General features: G+C 39.5%; 1 protein-coding gene across 3 annotated transcripts in view; it reads right to left on the reverse strand.

Annotated features, from left to right (window-relative positions):
- Positions 1-23,805, reverse strand: part of LOC122552710 (exportin-5) — a 102,505-nt gene that overhangs the window by 28,342 nt on the left and 50,358 nt on the right. For 2 of the 3 annotated variants that reach the window (XM_043695601.1, XM_043695599.1), the window contains exons 14-20: positions 17,115-17,230; positions 15,611-15,766; positions 12,248-12,289; positions 12,066-12,164; positions 8,852-9,051; positions 4,021-4,120; positions 2,638-2,819 (exon numbers count right to left, since the gene is read on the reverse strand). In XM_043695601.1, coding sequence (XP_043551536.1) covers positions 2,638-2,819; positions 4,021-4,120; positions 8,852-9,051; positions 12,066-12,164; positions 12,248-12,289; positions 15,611-15,766; positions 17,115-17,230 — 895 coding nt within the window. The remainder of the gene's footprint in view (positions 1-2,637; positions 2,820-4,020; positions 4,121-8,851; positions 9,052-12,065; positions 12,165-12,247; positions 12,290-15,610; positions 15,767-17,114; positions 17,231-23,805) is intronic. The other variant, XM_043695602.1, reaches the window with a different exon arrangement.

Below are 23,805 nucleotides of genomic sequence, written 5' to 3' on the forward strand. Positions count from 1 at the left end.
TACTCCGAAATAAAAAGTGACATGATAATAAAACAAAGCTCTTTTTTTCAACTGCCTGGCTTTCATCACAAGATCAATTATTTTAATTTCAGTGCAAGAAAACTTCTAAAGACCATATTCCTAGAGCAAAAAAATTCACGTGGAAAAACCTAAGTTAACAAATTACACCTGAAACAGCGGAAACAAATTGTGCCTGGCAAATCTAATTATGTTCAATGAATTAACAGCACAGGAAAGTACCGAACTTGATGCATGTCTGGATTTTCAGTCATCAAGTAATCTGCTTAAGAAAACTACAGACCATTGGATTACAGGGGCAATAACAGATTGGAGAGTAAATAGATAAAAAGACAGAAAGGTGAATGTAGTGATCAATTGCTGTTGTTCAATTGGAGGTAAGTACAGTAAAACACTGCTTTATTTGATATAAATTACTGACCTAAACTTAGGACGAGAATGCACAAGTTCAAAATTTAAAAATGTAGTAAACAGCACAAAAGATATTAACAGAGTATAGTAAGATAAACTAGCGAAAACAACGGGAAATTCAATGCAGGGGTGTGAAGTGATGCACAAGAAACAACCCAGGGGCTCTCTCTCACACAGATGCAAACTGAGCAGTGATGTATTTAGGAGAGAAAAGAAGTTGAGTTTGTTCTCTTTGGAGCAGTGACATTTAATGGAGGTGTTCAAAGCTATGAAGAGATTTTTGTACAGGAAATCAGAATCTATTAAACTGGTAAAGAATCATTAAGTGAAGGTCTGTACCTTAAGATAATTGGCAAAAAAAAAAATCAGGGAATAAGGATTTTTTTGTAAATGTAGTATGAAGAAGAAGAACCAGAGCGCATTGCCCGAAAAAGCGATGGCAGCAAATTCAATGCTTACTTTCAAAAGGGAATTGGATATATACTTAAGGATCAATGTTGACAGTGCAATGCAAAAAGTACATGAACAATTGAAGAGCCATTTCAAATTTTACACCGGAAATAAAAATGTTTCCATTACTTAAAATCAAGATTCCAAATGGATTTTTGTATAAGAAAGACTTGATAATCTCCAACATACTGTAGACATTAGTAACTGGTGACATCTAGTGGCAGGAGGCAATCGATCTCTGCAAAACAGTAATCAGCTTTATTAAAGTCGAAAAACTTACAATTTGATTTTTGGTGGCCAACTTCCTGTCCAGACAGTCTGGCCAGAAAGCAGAGTCCCAAGAAGACGACTAGGCTTTTGTACAACAACAGCCCAAGTCTAATTTTATTTAGGAGGCTGAGAAATACTTCTGCTACTCCCAGTTTTCACAGAAACGATTTAAAAACTTACCTGCTGCACTCATCTTTGGCTGGATAGCCAAAATGACATTCAGGATCTACATACTCCTTAGGACCTCAATTTGAATATTTAAAATGCTAAACAACCGACCCAGAAAGACAGTCCAGCTATCCAATGGCTGGTCCTGGTGAATGTAGGGATACGCATAATGGAACAGCAGGACCTCAATCCCATCATTTCTGGGTTGCTGCTATCCCATATATGCTGAGTTGAAGACTTCAAATCATAACGTGTGTGGATGAAATGTTGTTACAAGGCTAAAATTACATGAAAAGCTAGTGTCTGCAATCTACAACTTATTAAAAGCCAGCCGAGGTTGTCGATTTAATAAGCATTTTCTTCAAGTTTTAAACATAAAGCCAGGTGAGTCTTGCATTTCCAGTCATTTAGTAAATACAGTACGCTAAATTGGACATCTGTGGAAAAAGATGAAAGTTAAATGCATTTATCAGAGTTGAACTAAACAAAATTGAATTGAAGATTAGCTACATTCTATTAAAAATGGAGCAGGTTTTATGGACTTAAAATGGATAATCAGAATTTATTTTCAAAGAGTAAAGAATGTGACACGTTCTGGAAAAAGAGAAGTCTAAACCTAAATTCGAGCAGTAGGAATATTCAAAAAATGTTACCAAGGTTATCTGCTCAATGAAAACATTTAATGAGGCCAGTGAAGATGTTCAACACATCGTGCAAAATGCATTAACTGAAGATGATTTTAAATGGTTTTTGTTTCCAAATTCCATCAGTGGAAGTGACTACATCACTCGGGTAAATTGCAGGAGGTAAGTTCTGTGGTCAAAAATGGCCAATTTTTAAAGTCAAGTAGAAATGCACAGAACAATTATTCCTCAAAAATTTGGAATATACTAATTATTGTGGGCTCCATTTCACATGAACATAAGCATTTCTAAAGAACCTACTCACCTTGCAACCTACCTGAATTGTCTTCAAACAGGCTTTGCAGAAAAATTCAAAGTTAGGCAAGATGAATAACTTGAAGAGGAACACTTTCTAAGTTTATGAGCTATATGGTGATTTAGGCAATGCAAAATAAATCACACCGTCTAAATTATTACTCATTTTCCTCAACCTTGATGCACTACAAAGGCTGAAAGCAACAATATCCAAGCTCCAAAATGAAAGACTTTTTAAAGAGCACTATACAGACTTGCTGATAGTGTACTTGTCTTGACATTTACTTTTCACTGGCTCAAGACCATGTTTTCCTGGCCTAGATCCAGTGTTGGTATAATGGCTTTGGTTTACGTGCTGCTACTCTTGTCCAACTTGATTCACCTTATCAGGGCGAGCAGGTTGTCAAGAAGTTTGATGACATGCTCAGTGCAGGCGTTGCGGTAGATCGGAGACCCGCTGGGTGTGAATCCAACCACGAACCCTCCGGCCTTTGCCTCCTCCAGGTCAGTAGGCCAGCGAGCCCGCTTCACAACTCCAAGTATGGTGTAAACACACAAGCTGATCTGTCAAAATAAGGTAAAAAGCAGAGATGAAAGCTCTCGCAAAATGTCACTGATCTTTACCAGTAGTACCTGGGGATCACTACCTCCAGGCAACTGTGGCAACAGATTCCTGACTGCAGCAGTTAGGAACAGTGGGATTTGCTCAGGAATTTTTTGTGGGGGCGGGAAAGGCTGGCAATGTGCATGAAAGTGCTAAGAATTTCAAAACGTGATATTACACAGGTGTTATGCAGGTTTTCAGTACTCCGTGCCAAACATACACAAGTATCTTTTGATTTCAGAATCAAATATTATCAAGTCCAGATGCAGTCCAAATCTACTGCTTTTACTACATATTGAATTGGCACTATAAGACGACAAGAATAAAATGAAACATTTCCTATTTGCTACTGTACATGGCCTGTATATTTTGACCCAGTATTAATCTTAAGCTATGCAAGTATATTTTGCGAACAGAGATCTTTTTCTTATCAACATTCCCCTCCCAGAAGGCACACCTGCAGCATCTCCTGCCATTGAAATCTGAAATAAGCGCCACAACATAAATCATGCTTCAAGGTCCTCATTTTTGACATACCAAAACTATACCAATTATTCCACAACAATCCAACGTAACAGATTCCATCCACCATAACAGAATGCCACTCTGACAAATGAAGCTTATTTCCATTTACAAAACAATGTTCTTCATTGCCACCAGTATTTCAAGATTAAGCAACTGCATTGTACAACCCCAATTCCTTGTCCAACTTTACCATACTGTGATCAGTTTGACATAAGCTTTCTTGTAATTCAAAAATATATTTCACACAGTTTCTTTAATCTCTCCCCGACCTTCGTTTTTTAAAAAAACACTTCACGGTACTTCAATATTGTAACATTTTGTTCAGAACTACTGGTAGAAGTCTTCATCATAGATCGTGAACAGCAGGCCTTGATATGTTCCATGACCATCCCTTAAGAGGATTCCTGTATTACACAGATTCTAAAATTAAGATTGGATACAAGATCATTTTTGACAAATTATCTGAACATTCATAAAACGTAGCAAGACAGGTGTTAGTGGTATCATAAAACAAACAATTTTCCAGTATGACTGAATTTAAAAAGCATCAGCATGATAGCAGTAAATTAGCCATTCTCCTAGAATAATACACCACCAGGGAGACGTGTAGTTCCTTAGCCATAAAAATATACACACCCGAGATCTGTTGATGCCTGCTGGGTCTTCTCTAATAGGATCATCTGGAGTGACATCTGCACCAATATATGAAAGAAACATGGCTGGATCTGAAAGCACTCTGAAAAACAAAATAATCATTAAGTACACTGCACAAAAGGAAATGGCCAGCTTCAAAATTTATACTGTTCATCAAATGACCCATACTCTTAAAATTCCAATACTACGTAAGTGCAAAGTTGTACACTTTCAATCGAAATACCACTAATAAGACTCAAAATTATCTCCAGTACCAATATGTCGCCCTCAGCAATATTTTCTGTATGACTCAGATCTATTCAAGACTTAGACCCTATTGTTCCATGCAAGCAGTACATTTCACATCTTTTGTAGTTCTAGACAGATGCAAGGTAAAAAGGAGGTGCCAGCAACTATCAGGAGAATCACTATTTTCTTGAAGAAAATCAAACCTAATTTCCTGAGTGTCCATCTCATTCATTCAAAGCTCCAGATATTTTGACCAACTTAACACTTCCTTCCCTTTATGCATTATCATTCATTGAAAATTGAAGCAAAACAATTAAAATTCATTTTCTTTTCAACTCTTCGCTTGCTCCTAAGATCAACAGGTTTGTAAAAGCAAAAAATCATTATTTAGTTACAGATAGTGTAATTCATATATTTGTGCAGGCAGGGTGGAGGTGGGTGGGGGAGCTGATCATCTCCCTTACAACTACAGATCAGTTGGTACCACTTAAGTCTTCAGAAAGATTAATTGAATCCCCATTTAAAGAACAGAGAGAAGCAAAAATATAATGAACTAGTCAGCGAGGACGTTAAAATGGAAAATCTTGCTTTGCTAACCAGATGGCTTTTTTTTTAAATAAACAGAGGATAGGCATTGGCAACACAGTTGACACTATTGGTCGAAGGCCTTTTGATGGCTCAGATAAAATGTTTCACAGGACACTGATAAATAAATTCAGAGAATGAGGAATCAGTCAGGTAAGATAGCTGAATACATTGCTGGCTGGCTTCAAACAGAAAGGAGAGAGGGGTAAAAAGGTTATTAACTCAAGAGTGGCAAAAAGGTGAGAAGTTGTGTTCCAGAAGGATCAATGCTGGGACCACTAGAGTTTATAATATGCACGAACAACGTGGACTTTGGAGTCAAAAACAAATTTTCTAAATTAGCAAATGCTGAAAACAATTGCCAGAAATTACAAGAGAACATTAATGAACTTGAAGAATGGCAAATAAAACTCAACACAGAAATGAGGTAGTAAATTCTGGTAGGGAGACGATTGGTTGGAAAGTGCAAATTTAGTTAAAGTACAGGATCAAAGGAATCTTGGATTACAGATATATCGATACATCACCAAAGTATGCACTATAGATTTGCAAGGTGATATAAAAATTAAACTAAGCACTAAACTTTACATCTAGGATCACAGAAGTGAAAAGGAGGGAAAGTATGCAAAACTTGTAATGAATCCTGTTAGACCACAGGGCCACATTGGTTAGCACTGTTGCCTCATAGCACAAGGGACGCGGGTGCGATTCCATCCTCAGGCAACTGTCTGTGCAGAGTTTGCACATTCTCCCCATATCTGTGGGGGTTTCCTCCAGGTGCTCCGGTTTCCTCCCACAGGGAGGAAAGATGCGCAGGCTTGGTGGACTGGCCATAGTAAATTGCCCTACTGTCCAGGAATGTGTAGGTAAGTGGATTAACCATGTGAAATGTGGAGTTACAGGGATAGGGCTAGGGAGTGGGTCTAAATGGCATGCTCTTCAGAGGGCCGGTGTGGACTCGATGAACCAAATGGTCAGCTTCCAAACTGTAGGGATTCTATGGAAACCACTATTTCAAGTCTAGCAATAAGCTGCAATATTACGAAGAGTACATAGAGCCACTGGAGAGGACATAGATAAGATTTACAAGAGTGAAATGCATAAATATGTATCAGGAAATGATTGATAAGGTGTGTTTTTTTTCTTAAGAAATGAAATGATAAAGATGACCTGGAGCTCTTTGCACTGAACAAAGTTGATTCAAAAGGCAGCCCATGGGCCACAATGTATCTATCAAGGGTTCCAAATGCAAGACATAAAAGTGGAACAAGCTGAAAGGAGATGCTCCTCCAATCAGAGACCACATCACTCCCATGTTTTCTCCTTATATACTAACTAGCGAATACACATTGAAATAGCCTCCAATTGAAAGAGTAGCAAGCTGTGAAAACATGAGTATTTTAATACAGCCTGAGGTCAACATGCCTAGGATATTGGCAGAGATTCTGCTCTGGCAGAATGTGTGTTATGGATGCAGAAGAAAAGGTTTGGAGTTGATCGCGGGTATGGGGCAAAAGCTCAGAATCCACAGCAAGACAAGGCTCTCACATCCTCATGCAGGTGCTGCCACAATGAAGTAATTATTTAAAACTGCAGTGGGACACCAAACCAAATGCATTGAAGTACAACACAACATTTTCCTGCTCTGAATAATTAGCATTACAGGGCACCAATTGGCCACTTGGCGTCAGAACGGTAATCTGCAATTCAAAACATGCGCTCAAAAAAAGCCATTTTAACTTCATTTGAGTTGGCAGATAAACATGGCCACATTGATTTCATTATGAAATGTCTGCTGTTGATAGAATGACAATGCTTGTGACAGCAGAAAGCTTTGAAAGATAAAGCACCACAGATTATTTTCTTGTGCTGAGATCCAGCATTTTAAAATATTCATTCATGGTATGGACATGACAAATTAGGCTAGTATTTATTGCCTGCTGCTAACTGTTACGAGTGACCACATCGCTGTGGATCTGGAGTCACACATCGGCCAAACCAGGTAAAGATGGCAGATTGCCTTCCCTGAAGGACCATGAGTGAATCAAATGGGTTTTTCCCCAACAGAGTCATAGAAGTGTACAGCATGGAAACAGACCCTTCGCTCCAACTTGTCCATGTGGACCAGATATCCTAACCCAATCTAGTCCCATTTGCCAGCAGTTGGCATAGTCCTCTAAACCCTTCCATTCATATATCCATCCAGATGGCTTTTAAATGCTGTAATTGTACCAGCCTCCACCACTTGCTCTGACAGCTCATTCTATACATGCACCACCCTCTGCTTGAAAAAGTTGCCCCTTAGGTCCCTTGCTCCTCTCACCCCCCCCCCCCCTAATCTATGTCTTCTAGTTCTGGACTCCCCCACCCAGGGAAAAGATCTTGTTTATTTACCCCAGCCATGGCCCTTATGATTTTATAAACCTCTAGAAGTTCGCCCGTCAGTCTCTGATGCTCCAGGGAAAACAGCCCCAGCCTATTCTGCCTCTCCCTATAGCTCAAATCCTCCATTCCCGGTGACATCCTTTTAAATCTTTTCTGAACTCTTTCAAGTTTAACAACATTTTTCCAATACGAAGACCAAAATTGCATGCAATATTCTAAAAGTGACCTAACCAATGTCCTGTACAGCCGCAACATGACCTCCCAACTCCTATACTCAATTCTCTGACCAATACAGCATACCAAACGCCTTTTTCACTAACCTGCGACTCCACTTTCAAGGAACTATGAACCAAGGTCATTTTGTTCAGCAACACTTGCCAGGACCTTACCATTAAGGTGTATAAGTCCCGCTCTGATTTGCTTTTCCAAAATGTAGCACCTTACATTTATCCAAATTAAACTGCATCTGCCACTCCTCAGCCCACTGGCCCATCTGATCAAGATCACATTGTACTGTGAAGCAACCTTCTTCACTGTCCACTACACCTCCAATTTTGTGTCATCTGCAAACTTACTAACTATATCTCCTATGTTATTTAGAGAAATCGATGGTCCAGCATTCAATTAACCAAATATAGGATTATCCCGGCAAATCGCAAGGTCCCGATGCTTGGTTAAACTATGTCATCCAGCATTCCATTACCCGGCATTCAATTGACCGACCAAAATATTCCCCGCCTGTGTCCTTCAGATAATTGAGTTCACATGGATATAAATGATGAAAAGTAGTGAACAATCGACCAGAATTTCACAGTCTCCAGTAGATTCTTAATTGCAGGGTTTTTTTGCTCAGCTGCTCAGCACCTTTAAATGATCATTTTTATTAATGAATCTCTCATTTAAATTAGACCTTTACTTTGGAATTTCTTTTCCGCTGAAGGTCACATTCACGGTTTGGCTGAACCTTCTCTTTTCAAAATTTGTTCACTGAGTCCACCAATTGACAGAAAAATTGAAATACAACATCCCTATGCAGACAAGTTGACCAATCGTGTTGGAATGATGATAGGGCCAATGTTTCCAAATGGGTAAGATAATGACTTGAGGTCTTTCGTAGAGTTATTAAAAGTTCAGTGAGCAATTCAGAAAAAAGAAGCTCTTTACACACAGTGTAGTGAGAATATAGGACTTCTTATCACAAGTGGTAGTTGTTTGGAAGTATACAGATGTATTTATGGGGAAGCCAAACAGGATTTAGATGAAAATAGACAGAAGATTTGAGTAGAGACTTGCATGGACTGGTTGGGTGGAATGGCCTGTTTTTCAGCCATATATCCACAATAATAAGTCTTCTTACATTTTTCAAAGACTAGTGCTGAGTTGGCCATTCAGCCACGTCTCAAAATTTAACTGAATCATTTAGCACCAAACTTACGTAGATTCTACTTAAAAGTCACTTGTGACATTTCAAGTCAGCTTTAGTTTGCTTGACATCTCAATTCAGAATGGTTATAACTTTTGTAATTAATTATACAAAGGCATGTTAATACACTTCAATATGCAGCAGTTATGAACATGCACTTCTGCACACCAAATATACCTGTTGATAACATACCTTTGCATCTCCTCAGACAACCAAAGGTTAGTAACAGGAGCCATGAGTTCCTCTAGGAAGGCTTTCTGTCGCTCATAATCCTTGAACTGGTTGCTCAGGAGAACCAGGGATTCCATTAAAGCACACTTCTCCAACTGTGTAAGCTGCCGTTCATCTTGCTGCAGACGCTTGACATGGGCATAGAACATTTCAAACACCGGCTAAAAAGAGAACAACCATTTAAATCAAACGTCTGTGGTCTCTTTTAGAAGGATAAATCCTGTGAAGAAAATGAGAACGGCACCACAATTAAGCAATCACTTCAGCCACCCTCCTGATAAGCGAGACCAAATTTGTTAAGTGTACTTCACCAAGACAAAGCTGATTAGTACATGTGATAGGAGAACTCACCTTCCCTACCAACCCCTTTTGGTTTCTAGGCAAAAATGAGGAGTGCAGATGCTGGAGATCAGAGTCAAAAAGGGTGGCACTGGAAAAGCACAGGTCAGGCAGCATCTGAGCAGCAGGAGAATCAATGTTTCGGGCATAAGCCCTTCATCAGGAATGTTCCTGATGAAGGGCTTATGCCTGAAATGTCAATTCTCCTGCTGTGCTTTTTCAGCACCACACGTTTTGACCCTTGTGGTTTATAACCAATTGCATATTCTCAATACAACTATGGCACCGTGATCCATCTGCACAGAATTGCAACCCTGATGTCACACAAGCTCCTTTGTTCTATCCATGTATGCTCCTAACTCAGAATATTAAGCTGATGAATTTCATTTCCATCGAGAACAAAGGTAAAATCTCTACTTACAGATTATATACTAGAAGCACAGGTGACTCTGCCAGAAAGAAACAGCACAGAAATACAGAAAATGAGAGTAGACCATTCAGCCCACTGAGCATACTTTGCATTCAACATGATCATTGTTTATCCTCTCTCAATGCCATACCTCCATTCTCTGCTCATACCACTGTACATCTTTAGCCACTAGCAATCTATTACTTTTTTAAAAGCATTGTCATTTTGCCCCCACAGTCTCATGTAGTAGAGAATTCCACTGGTTCACCACCTTAAGAGTAAAGAAATTTCTTCTCATCTCAGTCCAAAATGGCCTACCCCATATCCTGATATAGCGAACCTTTGTATGAGAACATCCACCCATGTAGGAGAAACATCATTTCTGCATCCAGTCTGTCCCATTAAGAGTTTATATATGTAGTAGAGAATTCCACTGGTTCACCACCTTAAGAGTAAAGAAATTTCTTCTCATCTCAGTCCAAAATGGCCTACCCCATATCCTGATATAGTGAACCTTTGTATGAGAACATCCACCCATGTAGGAGAAACATAATTTCTGCATCCAGTCTGTCCCATTAAGAGTTTATATATTTCAAGTGGATCACCTTCCAATTCTTTTAAACTTGACTGAATACAGATCCAGACAACTCAAACTCTCCTTGTATACTAAACCGACTAGCCCAGGAAGATTACTGGTGAACCTTCATTACATTCACTTTATGGCTAGTATATGTTTCCTTGAGTAAGGAGACCAAAACTGTACACAACACTCCAGGTCTGCTCTCACCAAAGCCATAGAGACCTGCTCAAAGTTTCTCCTGCCCTCAAAGCCTCTTGCAAAGAAGGCCAATGTTTCATTTGCCTTAATAACAGCTGCACTTGTACGCTTGCTTTCAATGTCAAGTGTAGAAGAACACTGACATTCCTTTATATATCAATATTTCCTAATATTTAAATAATACTTGCTGAAGTGGACAATGTCACAATTACCCACATTGTACTACATCCACCATGCATTTGATCACGCACTCAATTTGTCTAAACTACATTGAAAACTCTTTGCACTGTCTTCATCAGTCATCATGCCATCCAGTTTTGTGTTGTAAGCAAATTTATAACATTGTATTTGATTCCTAAATCTGAATTGTTGATACATATTGCAAATAGCTGTGACCCATAGTCTTATTCCTAAAGTACCGTACTTGTCACTACTTTCCACACTGAAAAAAAGACCTATTTAATTCTACTTTCTGTTTCCTGTCCGCTATGGGCGGCATGGTGGCACAGTGGTTAGCACTGCTGCCTCACAGCGCCAGTCCCGCCTCAGGCGACTGACTGTGTGGAGTTTGCACATTCTCCCAGTGTCTGCGTGGGTTTCCTCCGGGTGCTCCGGTTTCCTCCCACAGTCCAAAGATGTGCAGGTACGGTGAATTGGCCATGCTAAATTGCCCGTAGTGTTAGGTAAGGAGTACATGTAGGGGAATGGGTGGGTTGCGCTTCGGCGGGTCGGTGTGGACTTGTTGGGCCGAAGGGCCTGTTTCCACACTGTAATGTAATCTAATCTAATCTAATCAAATCAAATCTTAGTCCATGCCAGATATCCACAAATATCCTTTTCAGCAAAGTCTACTAGGCAGCTTTAAAAACAACCTGAACTGTTTCATAGAATCCCTACACTGTGCAAAGAAGCCATTCCGCCCTTCGAGTCCACACTGACTCTCTGAAGAGCATTCCAACAGCAACACCCCCCATCAGCATACCCAATCCCTGTAATCCTGCACTCCCCCAGACACTATGGACAATGCAGCAGGTCAATGCATCTGACCTGCACATATTTGAACTGAGGGAGGAAATCCATGCAGATGTGGGGCAAGTGTGCAAACCACACACAGACAGTAGACCGAGGCTGGAATCAAACTTGGGTTCCTGACACTGAGGTATGCAGTGCTAACCACTGAGCCACATTGTCCCCAGCTGAAGTGCAAAAGTGAACTGCTGGCACAACTGCCATTCCAGATTATATTAACAAATTTAGCAAAATTCAGAAATTTCCTGAACCAGGAAAATAGCTTGTAGCCAGAAAAAGCTGAAGATAAATATTAATTTATAAACTTATAAAAAGACAAAATCACACGGCCACACAAAAGTTTAGGTTCACAAAGGAAAGCCATTTGCAGAAAATATGGGAAGCAGTCCAGGGCCATGATAGATGCCCCAAAGAGTAAAATGGTTTGGAAAAAGAGGAAAAAGGAAGCAACCAACTAAAACACTTACTCCAAGTATTAAATGTTTTAGTCTGGTCAACTTGGACTGCAATTGCGATATAACATTGACTACATACCGTTTTAAGAAAATATTTCCAAATATAATCAAAAAAAAAGCAAATTCCACCTCTTCAAGAGAACAGTAAGACCTTTCGGTACTTACCATGATCAGTTCTGGGTGATCTCTGCACATCTTGAGAATTGACGAACAAGCGTGCCTACGAACATTTTTCACTGCTCTTGTTCTTGGAGCCTGTAACCCCAATAGAGGCACATTCTAAGTATAGACCTGCTAGCAATATTTCACTACTAATTTTTTTCTTTTAATAAAGAAAGTTGTCCTACCTGGCTCTCCTCGACCACTTCGAAAGTAGCAGATGCAAAGAGCTAAAGAAAAATAAATTGAAACAAATCAAGAGCTATTTAGCTGAAATTGACAGAATTGTGAACTTTGATTGTCTCCTCATGAGGGTTGTGCACTGACCATATTCAAGGTTCAGATAGAAAAATGATCGGTTAGGGTCACATGAAACATAGGAAATATGGGTAAGAAAGTAGTAGTGAGATGGAGGATCAGGCAATGATCATACTGAATGCGAATCAGACTTAAATGACCACTGAGCTTCTCTTGCTCCTTTTCCTTTGGTTTTTTTTCACCAGTATATTAACTGATGTAAATGGGTAAATTGAAAGTTTAGGAGTATCAATAAAAGACACTTGGTAATGCAGAACCAGAGTACTGCTGAACAAAACACTTGCTTGAAGTTCTTCATCTTACACTCATCAGGATATCTGCAGGAATACCAATGTAAGGGAAACAGCATTTTATATCATACATTTAGAAACCACTGATTGGTTGGCAAGTGTAGGACTAGATTGGTAGAAGCATTACTGAGAATGCACCCCAGTTAAATGGTGACAGACAACTAACTACTAAGTTTTGTTTCAATTTAAACCACACAGAATTGACATTTGTCTCAACATGGCCCTCGGGAATGAGCCAGAGGATGGTTGTTGTGGCTGTTTCAACTAAATAAGACAAGCAACATGCATGTATATTATTTGTTTGCATAGAATACAGTAGCTTGTACTAATATATGTAGCTATCAATATACACAAAACCCACACTACATGCCTGACAAGCTTAAATTGGTTCATATCCATCCTCTTATATTCATCATGATAATTTAAAAATGGTTAAAAATATTGAGGCACATTAGCATGTGGTATGAAATGCAATACAATTTACTCTAAGCCTAAAATCATATTCACAGCCCCAAACCAAAACTTAACTGTTCAAATACCAAAACCCATGCACAAAATTCAAATATACCAAAACTGGGATCAAAGAACAAAAAAACTTGCTTTATCAGAATGGAGAACCAAAAAGTGGACAAACAGAACATAGAACAGTACAGCACAGGAACAAGCCCACCATGTTTGCGCTGATCATGATACCATTCTAAACTAATTCCATTTCCCTGCACTTGGTCATATTCTTCTATTCACTGCCTGTTCATGTGTCGGTCTGAATGCCTTAAACATTGCTAATACATCTACTTCTACCACATTCCCTGGCAGCATGTTCCAGGCACCTGCCATTGTGTTCTCAAACACTTCCCCCTCTTACCTAAAGTCTATGCTCCCACTATTTGAAATTTCTACCATATGCACGCACACCTCTCAATTTTAAATAGTCCTATCAAATTGCTCCTCAGCCTTCTATGCCCTCGCGAAAATAATCCAAGTTCGTCTAACTTCCCCTTATAGCTGATACATTCCAATCCAAACAACATTGTGATACACCTATTTTTCACCCTCACCAAAGACTCAACATCCTTCCTATAACTAGGACCAAAACTGCACACAATGCTCCAAAATGAGACCTAACAAAAGGTTTTTAGAGCTGTAACATGTCTGGCCAACCTTTATACTCAATGCCCCAATCGATGAAGGCAAAAATGACATACATCTCCTTTTCCACCTTATTCACTTGTGTTGCCACTTTCAGAGAGTTATGGAATGTACCCCAAGATCCCCATGTATATTAATGCTCCTACAAATCCTGCACTTACTGTATTCTTTCTTCCTCCATTTGACCTCCCAAAATGCATCACCTCATACATTAAACTTCATCTGCCACTTCTCTGCTCAACTTTCCAACTGATCTTGCTGTAACCTTTCTATCCCTCACTATCCAAAGCTCTACCAATTTTCATGTTTTACGGTCATAGTCATACAGCACAGAAACAACCCTTTGGTTCAACCAGTCCATGCCGATTATAATCCCAAACTAAACTTAGTCCCATCTGCCTGCACTTGGCCCATACCCCTCCAAGTATTTCCTATTCATTTACAATGTTTAAAAGGTATTTAGGTAAGTAACTGTACCCACATCCACCACTTCCTCCCAAAGTTCAGTCCACACACAAACCATGGTGTAAAAAAAATGCCTCTCATGTCTGTTTAAATCTTTCTTCTCTCACCTTAAAAATACACCCCCTCGTCTTGAAATCCCTCGCTTAAGGGAAAAGGCACCTGCCATTCACCTTATCAAATCTCAAAAGCTTCCAAGAATAACTGATGCAACTCTTTTGCAAACTTACCAAATCATTCCACCTATATTCTCACCCAATTTATGCAAGTTATAAATAACAGCACTGAACCTTGCAGACTACCAATCACAGATCCTCTGGTAGAAAAACACCTTTCCACAACTACCTTCTGTCTTTTATGACCAAACCAATTTTGTATCCAATTTATCAATTCACCGTGGATCCCATGTAACTTAATCTTCTAGACCAGCCTACCATGAGGGATCTTGTCAAATGCTTTAGTAATGTCCATGCAGACACCATCTGCTGCCCTACCGTCAATGATCTTAGTCACTTCCTTAAAATATCAAACCTATGAGATAAGATCTCCCCTATACATCGCCATGCTAACCATCTCAAACACATTGAATCTTTTCCAAATGAGAGTAAATCCTGTCTCTAAAAATCTGTTTCAATAATTTCCATACTACTGATGTAAGGCTCACCAGCCTACAACTTCCTGGATTATCCATTTGCCCTTCTTAAACAAAGGAACAACATTGGCTATATTCCAGTCTTCTGGACGTCAAACACGATCCCACTTCCAGACCACCACGGCATTTCCGTCACCATAGGGCTCACTTTCTCTTATCACATTACAAAAGCCATCACTGCAAATAACTGTACTTCATACAAGTATTCCCAACCCATTACACATTTAATGGAATTTTTTGTGAACAGTGAGCTTAAAGGTCAACAAGCTGACGTCCAAATGACAATCTTAACTGAAGTAAAGTTTCATTGTTCACAGGGACAATAGCAGAGTAAGCAATGTCTGACACATGCATAAAGCATGTTTTCAGGAGTAACCACTAAGGATGAATGAACGTTGAAGTTGCAGGGGGTGAAAAAGGTGCACACTTAAGTCCATACAGATAAGCAAACTCAAAAATGACAGAGATGCAAATTGTGGAATTTTACCTGCTTTGTCATATGCAAATTAACTGGTTTCAGTTTACAACAAATTGTACTCAGTAAGACTTAGAACAATGAACCAGATCAGCCTTTAGATGGACTGCATTTCTGTTGGCAACATTTTTGAATCTATTCCAGCATATTTGAAGAAAACTATTTTTCCAAAATTTCTACAGATTGGCATGCAAAAAAGAAATACCTTTTCGAGGACTTGTGGCAAGACAGTGGCATCATGGAGAAGGAAGGGAGAAAGTGTGGACACAGCTGTTAGGATGCACGACAGGATGAGCGGATCATGGGTTTGATAACTTAAAACAGCTTTCAGCAGCTCAATTCCATCTGCCACTGGAAGTTGCTGCAAAACAAAAGAGTTAGGTATCCAGATGTCATCTCTCATCTTCATAACAGTCAAACAATATTCAATGCTGACTAAAATTTTAAATGTTATTCTGAAATTATAGTTGTTTCCATTAAGAAACTAGGATCTTTAAAATACATATTTTAAGTTATATTAAAAACATTTCCCAATTTCCCTCTCCACACAAATAAAAACAATAAACATGCATCATAACCCAGAGTTAAATGCTTCGTTTTGAAGAGACGCAAGTCCAATTGAACTGGTGTGCAAAACTAAAACATTTGCTCCATTCCCAAAAATATCACCAGAACCTTTCCCATAATACCCAAGCACCACCTAGTTCAGATAAAATCAAGAGCCAATGGGAGAGAAAAGAGTTAGGACCCATTTATTTGGTCGAAAAAGTGGAGAAAAGGGGTGGAAAACTGCAACTCAAACAAAATCACTGCCAAAGCTTCAACTCAGGCTGAACATTTAAATAAAGCTGTTTCCAAGCATGGCCACAGTTCTGTGACAATGCACCAAATTAAGGTTGGTAGTTTGTTCCACTGAGCTCTTTCCCAAAAGCAAGGGATAGAAAATGGGAACATAGTGAACTCCTTTTGCTCAATAGGCATGGACTAGCATAGATAATGCAGAATAAGGTGGAAATGTGGATAACAACACAAAAGGCAAGAGGATAGTGACTAACATTCTAGTTTCTTAACTGCAAATGTAAATGCTCATCATACAAGTCTGAATTGCAAAAGTATATATTTGTAGACTGCCAAATATGATCTCAAAAGTCATGAATTAAGGTTTCCTGAAAATACACTTGGAATTGTGTGAACACCAAATGAATTACAATCTCATTAAAGTCAATGCAACAAAATCTCACAAGATTGACTCCTGTGATGAGGGGCTGTTCTACAAGGAGGAAGGGATATAATCTCTAGAGATTACGAAATTAAAGACAATTAAAAACAACGACATTTACAGAGGAGTCAACAGGTTAGATCCGGAGTTTTGAATGGCTAGAAAATTGAGAATAAAGGGTGTACCCATTTAAGACTCAAATAAAACTTTCTTTATTCAGACAGTAGTAAATTATTAGAAATCTCCAGCTCAGAACACTGAACGTTCAGTCAATGAGTATATGAGAGAATTAATTTTTGGTCATGAAAAAAATCTGAGGGTAGGGCTGGAAAATTGAGTTGACGTACCAGGTCAGATATAATCTTACTAATTTGCAAAGGAGCCATATGGCTTGCTTCCATTTTGTATGTCATCACTGCAATTGGAATGGTTAGTGCCATTTGAAAAGGAAGGTTGCCCAAGTGGGTATCGGCTCTCATTATTCACGCACCTCAGGCTCCATGGTTCTGAATAGCTGGCTCATCACACTCTCCATAAAGAAGGTCAATGCATCCCATTGCACAAAAGATGGTGAAAAGATAGAGCACAAACCTTTGCCAGTCTTAGCTGTGGAAGGAAAAAGAAAATCTAAAATCACTGACAAAGAGGATTCATCAATTAAATTATCCACAAAATAGAAACATGTAAAATAAAGCATTGAACCATGACCATATGGAACCACTAATTTATAAAGAAAATAATGAATTGAATTCATGCAAAATATGATTTGCAATAACACAGCACAGGTCCCAGACGTTAATGTAACCTAATAATTATTTCAATTTATTTACTTTTTTAAAAATTTATTCACAGGTTGAAGGCACCTCTGGCTGGGCCAGCATTTATTAACCATCCCTTGTGTCCCCAAGAAGATGGTGGCAACTGTCTTCTTGAACAGCTGCAGCCCATTTGGTGTAGGGAGACTCACAATGTTATTCAGGAAAGAGTTTTCTAGTCACTGATGAAGGGACAATGAAGGAACAAAGATATATGTCCATGTTAGGATAGTGAGTAAACTTGCAGGCGGTGGCATTCCCATTTATTTGCTGCCTTTGCCCTTCTAGATAGTTTGGAAGGTGTGAAAGAGCATTCGTGAATTTCTGTAGTGCATCTTGCAGATGATACACAGTATTGCTAATCAATAGCAGTAAAAAAAAACTGTACTAACACTTCTATTACAAGATAAAATTGTACATTAAGTGGCTGTAATTGCCACAATGCAATATTATTAAAACAAAAAACAAAGCAGAGACACAATTTTATTTCTGGGTACACACAACAGGTCCTAGATGGATTTTCCTCTTCAGTGCTGCGAAGAATTCTCACAATGGGGGGTTTGGTGCTTGGTCAAAGTGCAACTGGCTATGGCACATAGACTGAAAACCAATATGTAAAGGGTTTCCTGGGCCTCCGACTGACAAGAGAACCTCATGTCGACAGGGGATCCTGGAACAAATATGTCAAGATGGGAGGGGTCAGAGCACAAAAAGAAACCATCTATTAGCCAAGCTGAGTTTTGCGCACAAAGTACAGTAGCGTAGCTGAGCTGGTGAGTGGAACAACTAGTGACTACAGGCAGTGCCCTCATGGCAGAAATGTTACAAATCAGACATCGTATCAGCAGTGTTCCACCACAGAAAAGCTAGTAAATAGCAGACAGAGTGAGGAAGTATCCTGAAACTTTTAACAGTTTTGCAGCAAGCATATAAGCAGAGTTAAATCTGAAATGATACCATTTTTCACCAGCAGGAACCACAAAATTTAGGGAGTAGGCAGGTGTCATGCATTGAACAGTTATACATAGGTCACCTGAAAGGATTTTCTCAACACCAGCTAAGGCCTTCAAAAGGTCAACTTGGATGGATATAAAAGGTCTAGTGACATTATTTTAAAAAGCTGCACGAGGGTTCACCCAGTATGTTAGCTGATAACACGTATGAGCTTGGAGTGGACCACTTAAACCCTCAAACCTGCTCCATCATTCAAGAGAAGCACTGTTGATCTGAATATTCCACTTTGCCACTTAGCCCTAATAACCTTGCACTCATTTGCTTATCAAGAATCTATTTACCTCTACCTTAAATACAGGCAAGGACTCACGACCCTCAGAAAAAAAACTCTCATCTGTCTTAAATCATCAACCTCATTTTTAATCAGTGACCTAAATTCTCTGAAGATGAAACACTCTTTCCACCACCATCCTGTCATGAACCCTCAGGATTTCTTACATATGTGTTTCAAATAAGTCCTGTTTTACTTTTTCTAGACTTCTGCAGATACAAGCCCAGCCTCAACAATCTTTCCTCGTAGGCAAGCTCTCCTGTTCCAGGTATTAGTTTAGTTTTTCAAGGCAGCTGATGGTCATACTGGACCCAGTTAGATTGTGGAGTGAAACAAAGCTTTCAACCCAGTCAAGTACCAGTTCTATCTTCAATTACATATTTCACACAACTGATAAGATCACGAGCATTTTCCTTCACCAACTTTCTTTACACTCACCAAATCTGACTCTTTTAGTTTCTGCTCAGAACATAAAGGCTGCCTCTCAGACTTTTCTCCACCTTGGACTACTTTGAGGCTTCTGAAACTATTTAAGTCCAATTTCTACCTCTGTTAGCCTGTAAAATTGCAAAGCTAAAATACCCTGCTGTGAAGATTATAACGTCCTTTTGAACTCAACCTGTTTGTCACCCCATGCTTTGCATTGGTAAAAATTGCATCTTAGCAAACACTAACAGCAATTTGCTCACCAGGAAGCTGGACTAGCCGCTTAGATGAAAATTATTCTTAGAAATGCTATTGTGGAGTCATACAGCATGGAAACAGACACTTCAGCCCAACTAGTCCAGGCTGCTTATTCTGACCCTACTAAATAGAGGTTTCTGACACTTAAGGAAAGGTGCTTCAAAAATGGTTTCATCAAAGCCCCATACAACTAAAGCATAACATCCTTCCTTCTGCATTCAATTCCTCTTGCAATTAATGACAATATTTTCATTTGTTTTATTAGTTATTTGCTAGACCTACATATGAAACTTTTGCAATTTATGCACTAGAATAATCAGATCCCACTTCATCTCAGCACTCTGCATTGTCACTACTTAGATTTTTTGTTTAATTTTTCCTGATAGAATGTGAAGTTGTCCATTTTCCTTATTATAATCCATTTCCCACATCTTTGCTCACTCACTAAACCTACTCTACATGCCCTAAACTTGCATTCCTCCTTATCTTCATGTCATCAGCACATTTAGCAAGCACGTCTTCAACCATTCACCCAAATTAGTCATACAAACTGCATAAAGTTGACACCTGACCACTGATCACTATGGCACCCCATTCATTACATCTTACCAACCTGTAAACCATCATTTATGCCGACTATTTCCTGTTAGGTAAAAATTGACTAGTTAGCTATGCCAAAATGCTCCTCCGATATCAAGAGCTCATTTTCCACAATAAACCGTGATACGGATTTTATCAAATGAGTCTGGAAATTCAAGTTTAGTATATCTGCTGTTATCCCCTGTAACCATAGCACGTTACTTCCTCAAAGAATATCAATAACTTAACTAAACTATTTTCTTTTCACAAACCATGGTGACTCTGCTAAGAGTCATATTCATTCTGATGAAGAGCTCCTGCCCGAAAAGTCGATTTTCCTGCTCCTCTGGTGCTGCTGTACTTTTCCAGCACCACTGTAATCCAGACTCTGATTTCCAGCATCTGGAGTCCTCACTTTTGCCATATTCATAGAGGAGGACAGCCCAGAAACAGACCCTGCGGTCCAACTCGCCTGTGCCGACCAGATATCCTAACCTAATCTAGTCCCATTTGCCAGCACTTGGCACATATCCCTCTGAACCCTTCTTATTCACAGGCGCACAGATGTAATTGTACCAGCCTCCACCACTTCTTCTGGCAGCTGATTCCACACACACACACAATATCCTCTGTGTGAAAAAGTTGCCCCTTGGGTCTCTTTTATATCTTTCCCCTCTCAGCCTAAACCTATACCCTCTAGTTCTGCACTTCCCCCACCCCAGGGAAAAGACCTGGTGTACTTATCCTATCCAGCTGCTGATGATTTTATAAACCTCAAGAAGGTCACTCCTCAGTCTCCAACGCTCCAGGGAAAACAGCTGCAGCCGATTCTGCCTCTCCAGTTAGCTCAAATCCTTCAACCCTAGCAACATCCTTGTAAATCTTTTCTGAACCCTTTCAAGTTTCACAGCATCCTTCCTATAGGAAGACGACCAGAATTGCACACAAAATTCCAAAAGTGGCCTAACCAATGTCCTGTACAGTAGCAACATGACCTCCCAACTCCGATACTCAATACTCTGACCAATAAAGGAAAGCATACCAAACACTTTCTTTACTATACTATCTACCTGCGACTCCACTTTCAAGGAGCTATGAACCTGCATTCCAAGGTCTCTTTGTTCAGCAACATGCCACAGGACCTTACCATAAGTCCTGCTAAGATTTGCTTTCCCAAAATACAGCACCTAGCATTTATCTAAATTAAATTCCATCTGCCACTCATCAGCCCATTGGCCCCTCTGATCAAGATCCCATTTCACTCTGAGGTAACCTTCTTCGCTGTCCACTCCACCTCAAATTTTGGTGTTACCTGCAAACTTACTAACTCCTATGGTCACAGCCAAATAATTTATATAAATGACGAAAAGTAGTGGATCCAGCACTGATCCTTGTGGCACTCCACTGAAAAACAATCCTCCACCACTACCCTTTGTCTTCTACCTTTGAACCAGTTCTGTATCCAAATGGCCAATTCTCCCTGTATTCCATGAGATCTAACCTTGCTAATCAATCAGTCTCCCATAGGGAACTTTGTCAAACACCTTACTGAAGTCCACATAGATCACGTTCACAGCTCTGCCCTCAGCAATCCTTTTCACTACTTCTTCAAAAAACTCAAATCAAGTTTGAGACACATGATTTCCCACGCACAAAGCCATGCTGACTATCCCTGATCACTCCTTGTGTTTCCAAATACATGTTAATCCTGTCCCTCAGGGTTCCCTCCAGCAACTTGCCCACCGCCGTCAGGTTCACCAGTTTATAGTTCCCTGGCTTTACCTTACCACCTTTGATTACCTTTAACATTTTTCAGTGCCCTGATTCAACATTATTCATAATAGCTTCTAATATCTTACCGATCAACAGTTCATAGATTTTAGCTACAAATAAGCAACTATTTATCATGAATAGTCATTTTTTTGTTGTACAGATACCTTAATAGTTCTTGCCGTTAAGATGGATCAAAAAAGACAAGTGAGGTAATTTAGCAAAATCTGATTAAAAACGTCTGACAACAGAGTGGTCGAGGCATATAGTATGCTTGCATTCATCAGACGGGGTATGGAGTATAAGAGCTGGCAAGTCATGTTAAAATTGTATTCTGGATTAGTGTGCTGGAAAAGCACAGCAGTTCAGGCAGCATCCAAGGAGCAGTAATTAAAATTGTACAAGACATTGGCTTGGCTGCATTTAGAATACTGTGTACAGTTCTGAGCGCCACATTACCAAAAGGATGTTGGCACTTTGGAGAGGGTGCAGAGAAGTCTTATGAGGATGTTGCCTGGCACAGAAGGTGCTAGCTATGAAGAGAGGTTGAGTAGGTTAGGTTTATTTTCACTAGAAAAAGGGAGATTGAGGGGGGACCTGATTGAGGTTTACAAAATCATGAAGGGTATAGACAGGGTGGATAGAGACAAGCATTTTCCCAGGGTGAAGGATTCAATAACAAGAGGTCATGCTTTCAAAGTGAGAGGTGGAAAGTTTAAGGGGGATACACACGGTAAGTATTTCACACAGAGGGTGGTGGGCGTTTGGATCGCATTACCAGCAGAGGTGGTAGAGGCAAGCACGGTAGATTCATTTAAGATGTGTCTGGATAGATGCATGAGTAGGTGGGGAGCAGAGGGATATAGATGCTTAGGAATTGACCGACAGATTTAGACAGTACATTTGGATCGGCTCAGGCTTGGAGGGCCAAAGGGCCTGTTCCCGGGCTGTAAATTTTCTTTGTTCTTTGTTCTAACTCCAGAATTAGCGGGGCTTGATTTCCACCACTTGACCACAAATGAGACGTGACACTTAATAATCAAGTTATTACTTGAATTTATTTTACTTATTCTCATTTCCACTTGCAAAATTAACTTAATGTCACCGTTTAAAAATGGGATGAATAATGAAATCACTAGTTTCTTACATTCCCTCTACTAGTACCTTTTAAACAATTAAAATTTTGGTAACTGCAGGTTGCTTTATCAAACTAATTTCTCTTAACTTCAGCACTTCCACAAACCCTGAAAGCAGAAATTGCTCAATCAACTCAACTTTCTATGAAAGTTGATTTATTCTTCTCCTTGCTCTAATTCCTGCAAACCTACCTCACCTAACTCCTCTCACGCATTACACACATTTTCAAAATGCCTTAAGGCCCTCCACATGCCTGTTCGGCTAGGAGAATGCGAATGGATGTCTCAGAATCCTGCTCGCACCTGCTCCTAATATTTATCTCTCAAACAACAGCACAAACAGAGCACAATAATGCTATTTGTGGGACATAATTATTGCTATGCATAATTGGCTGCCACATTCCCTACAGTGCAACAGTGTCTACATTACAAAACAAATATTACAAATGCTAGAAATCGAAGTTGTATCTCATTTTTAAACTGAATGTGGGAGGCTGTATGGTGCCTAGAGTTCAACAATTTCACACCATAAAATCTGTTCCATTTTGCAACCAGGTTCATTACTGATTTTGGTTTTATATTTTACTCATTTTACTCATACTTGAGGAATAAGGGAATAATCAGGGAGAAGGTAGGGCCAATCAGGGATAGCAGAGGGAACTTGTGTGTGGATAGGGGAAGCCCTGAATGAGTTTTTTGCTTTGGTTTTCACCAAGGAAAGAGACCTTGTTGTGAATGAAAACTTCGAGGAGCGGGGATACAATCTTGACCAGATCAAGATTGATAAAATTGATGTGCTGGAAATTTTGGAAAACGTTAAGATTAATAAGCCTCCAGGGCCAGACCAGATTTATCCTAAGCTGCTCTGGGGAGCAAGAAAGGAGGTTGCTAAGCCACTGGCGAGGATATTTG

The sequence above is a fragment of the Chiloscyllium plagiosum genome, chromosome 9 (genome assembly GCF_004010195.1).
Source record: "Chiloscyllium plagiosum isolate BGI_BamShark_2017 chromosome 9, ASM401019v2, whole genome shotgun sequence".
NCBI lineage: Eukaryota > Metazoa > Chordata > Chondrichthyes > Orectolobiformes > Hemiscylliidae > Chiloscyllium > Chiloscyllium plagiosum.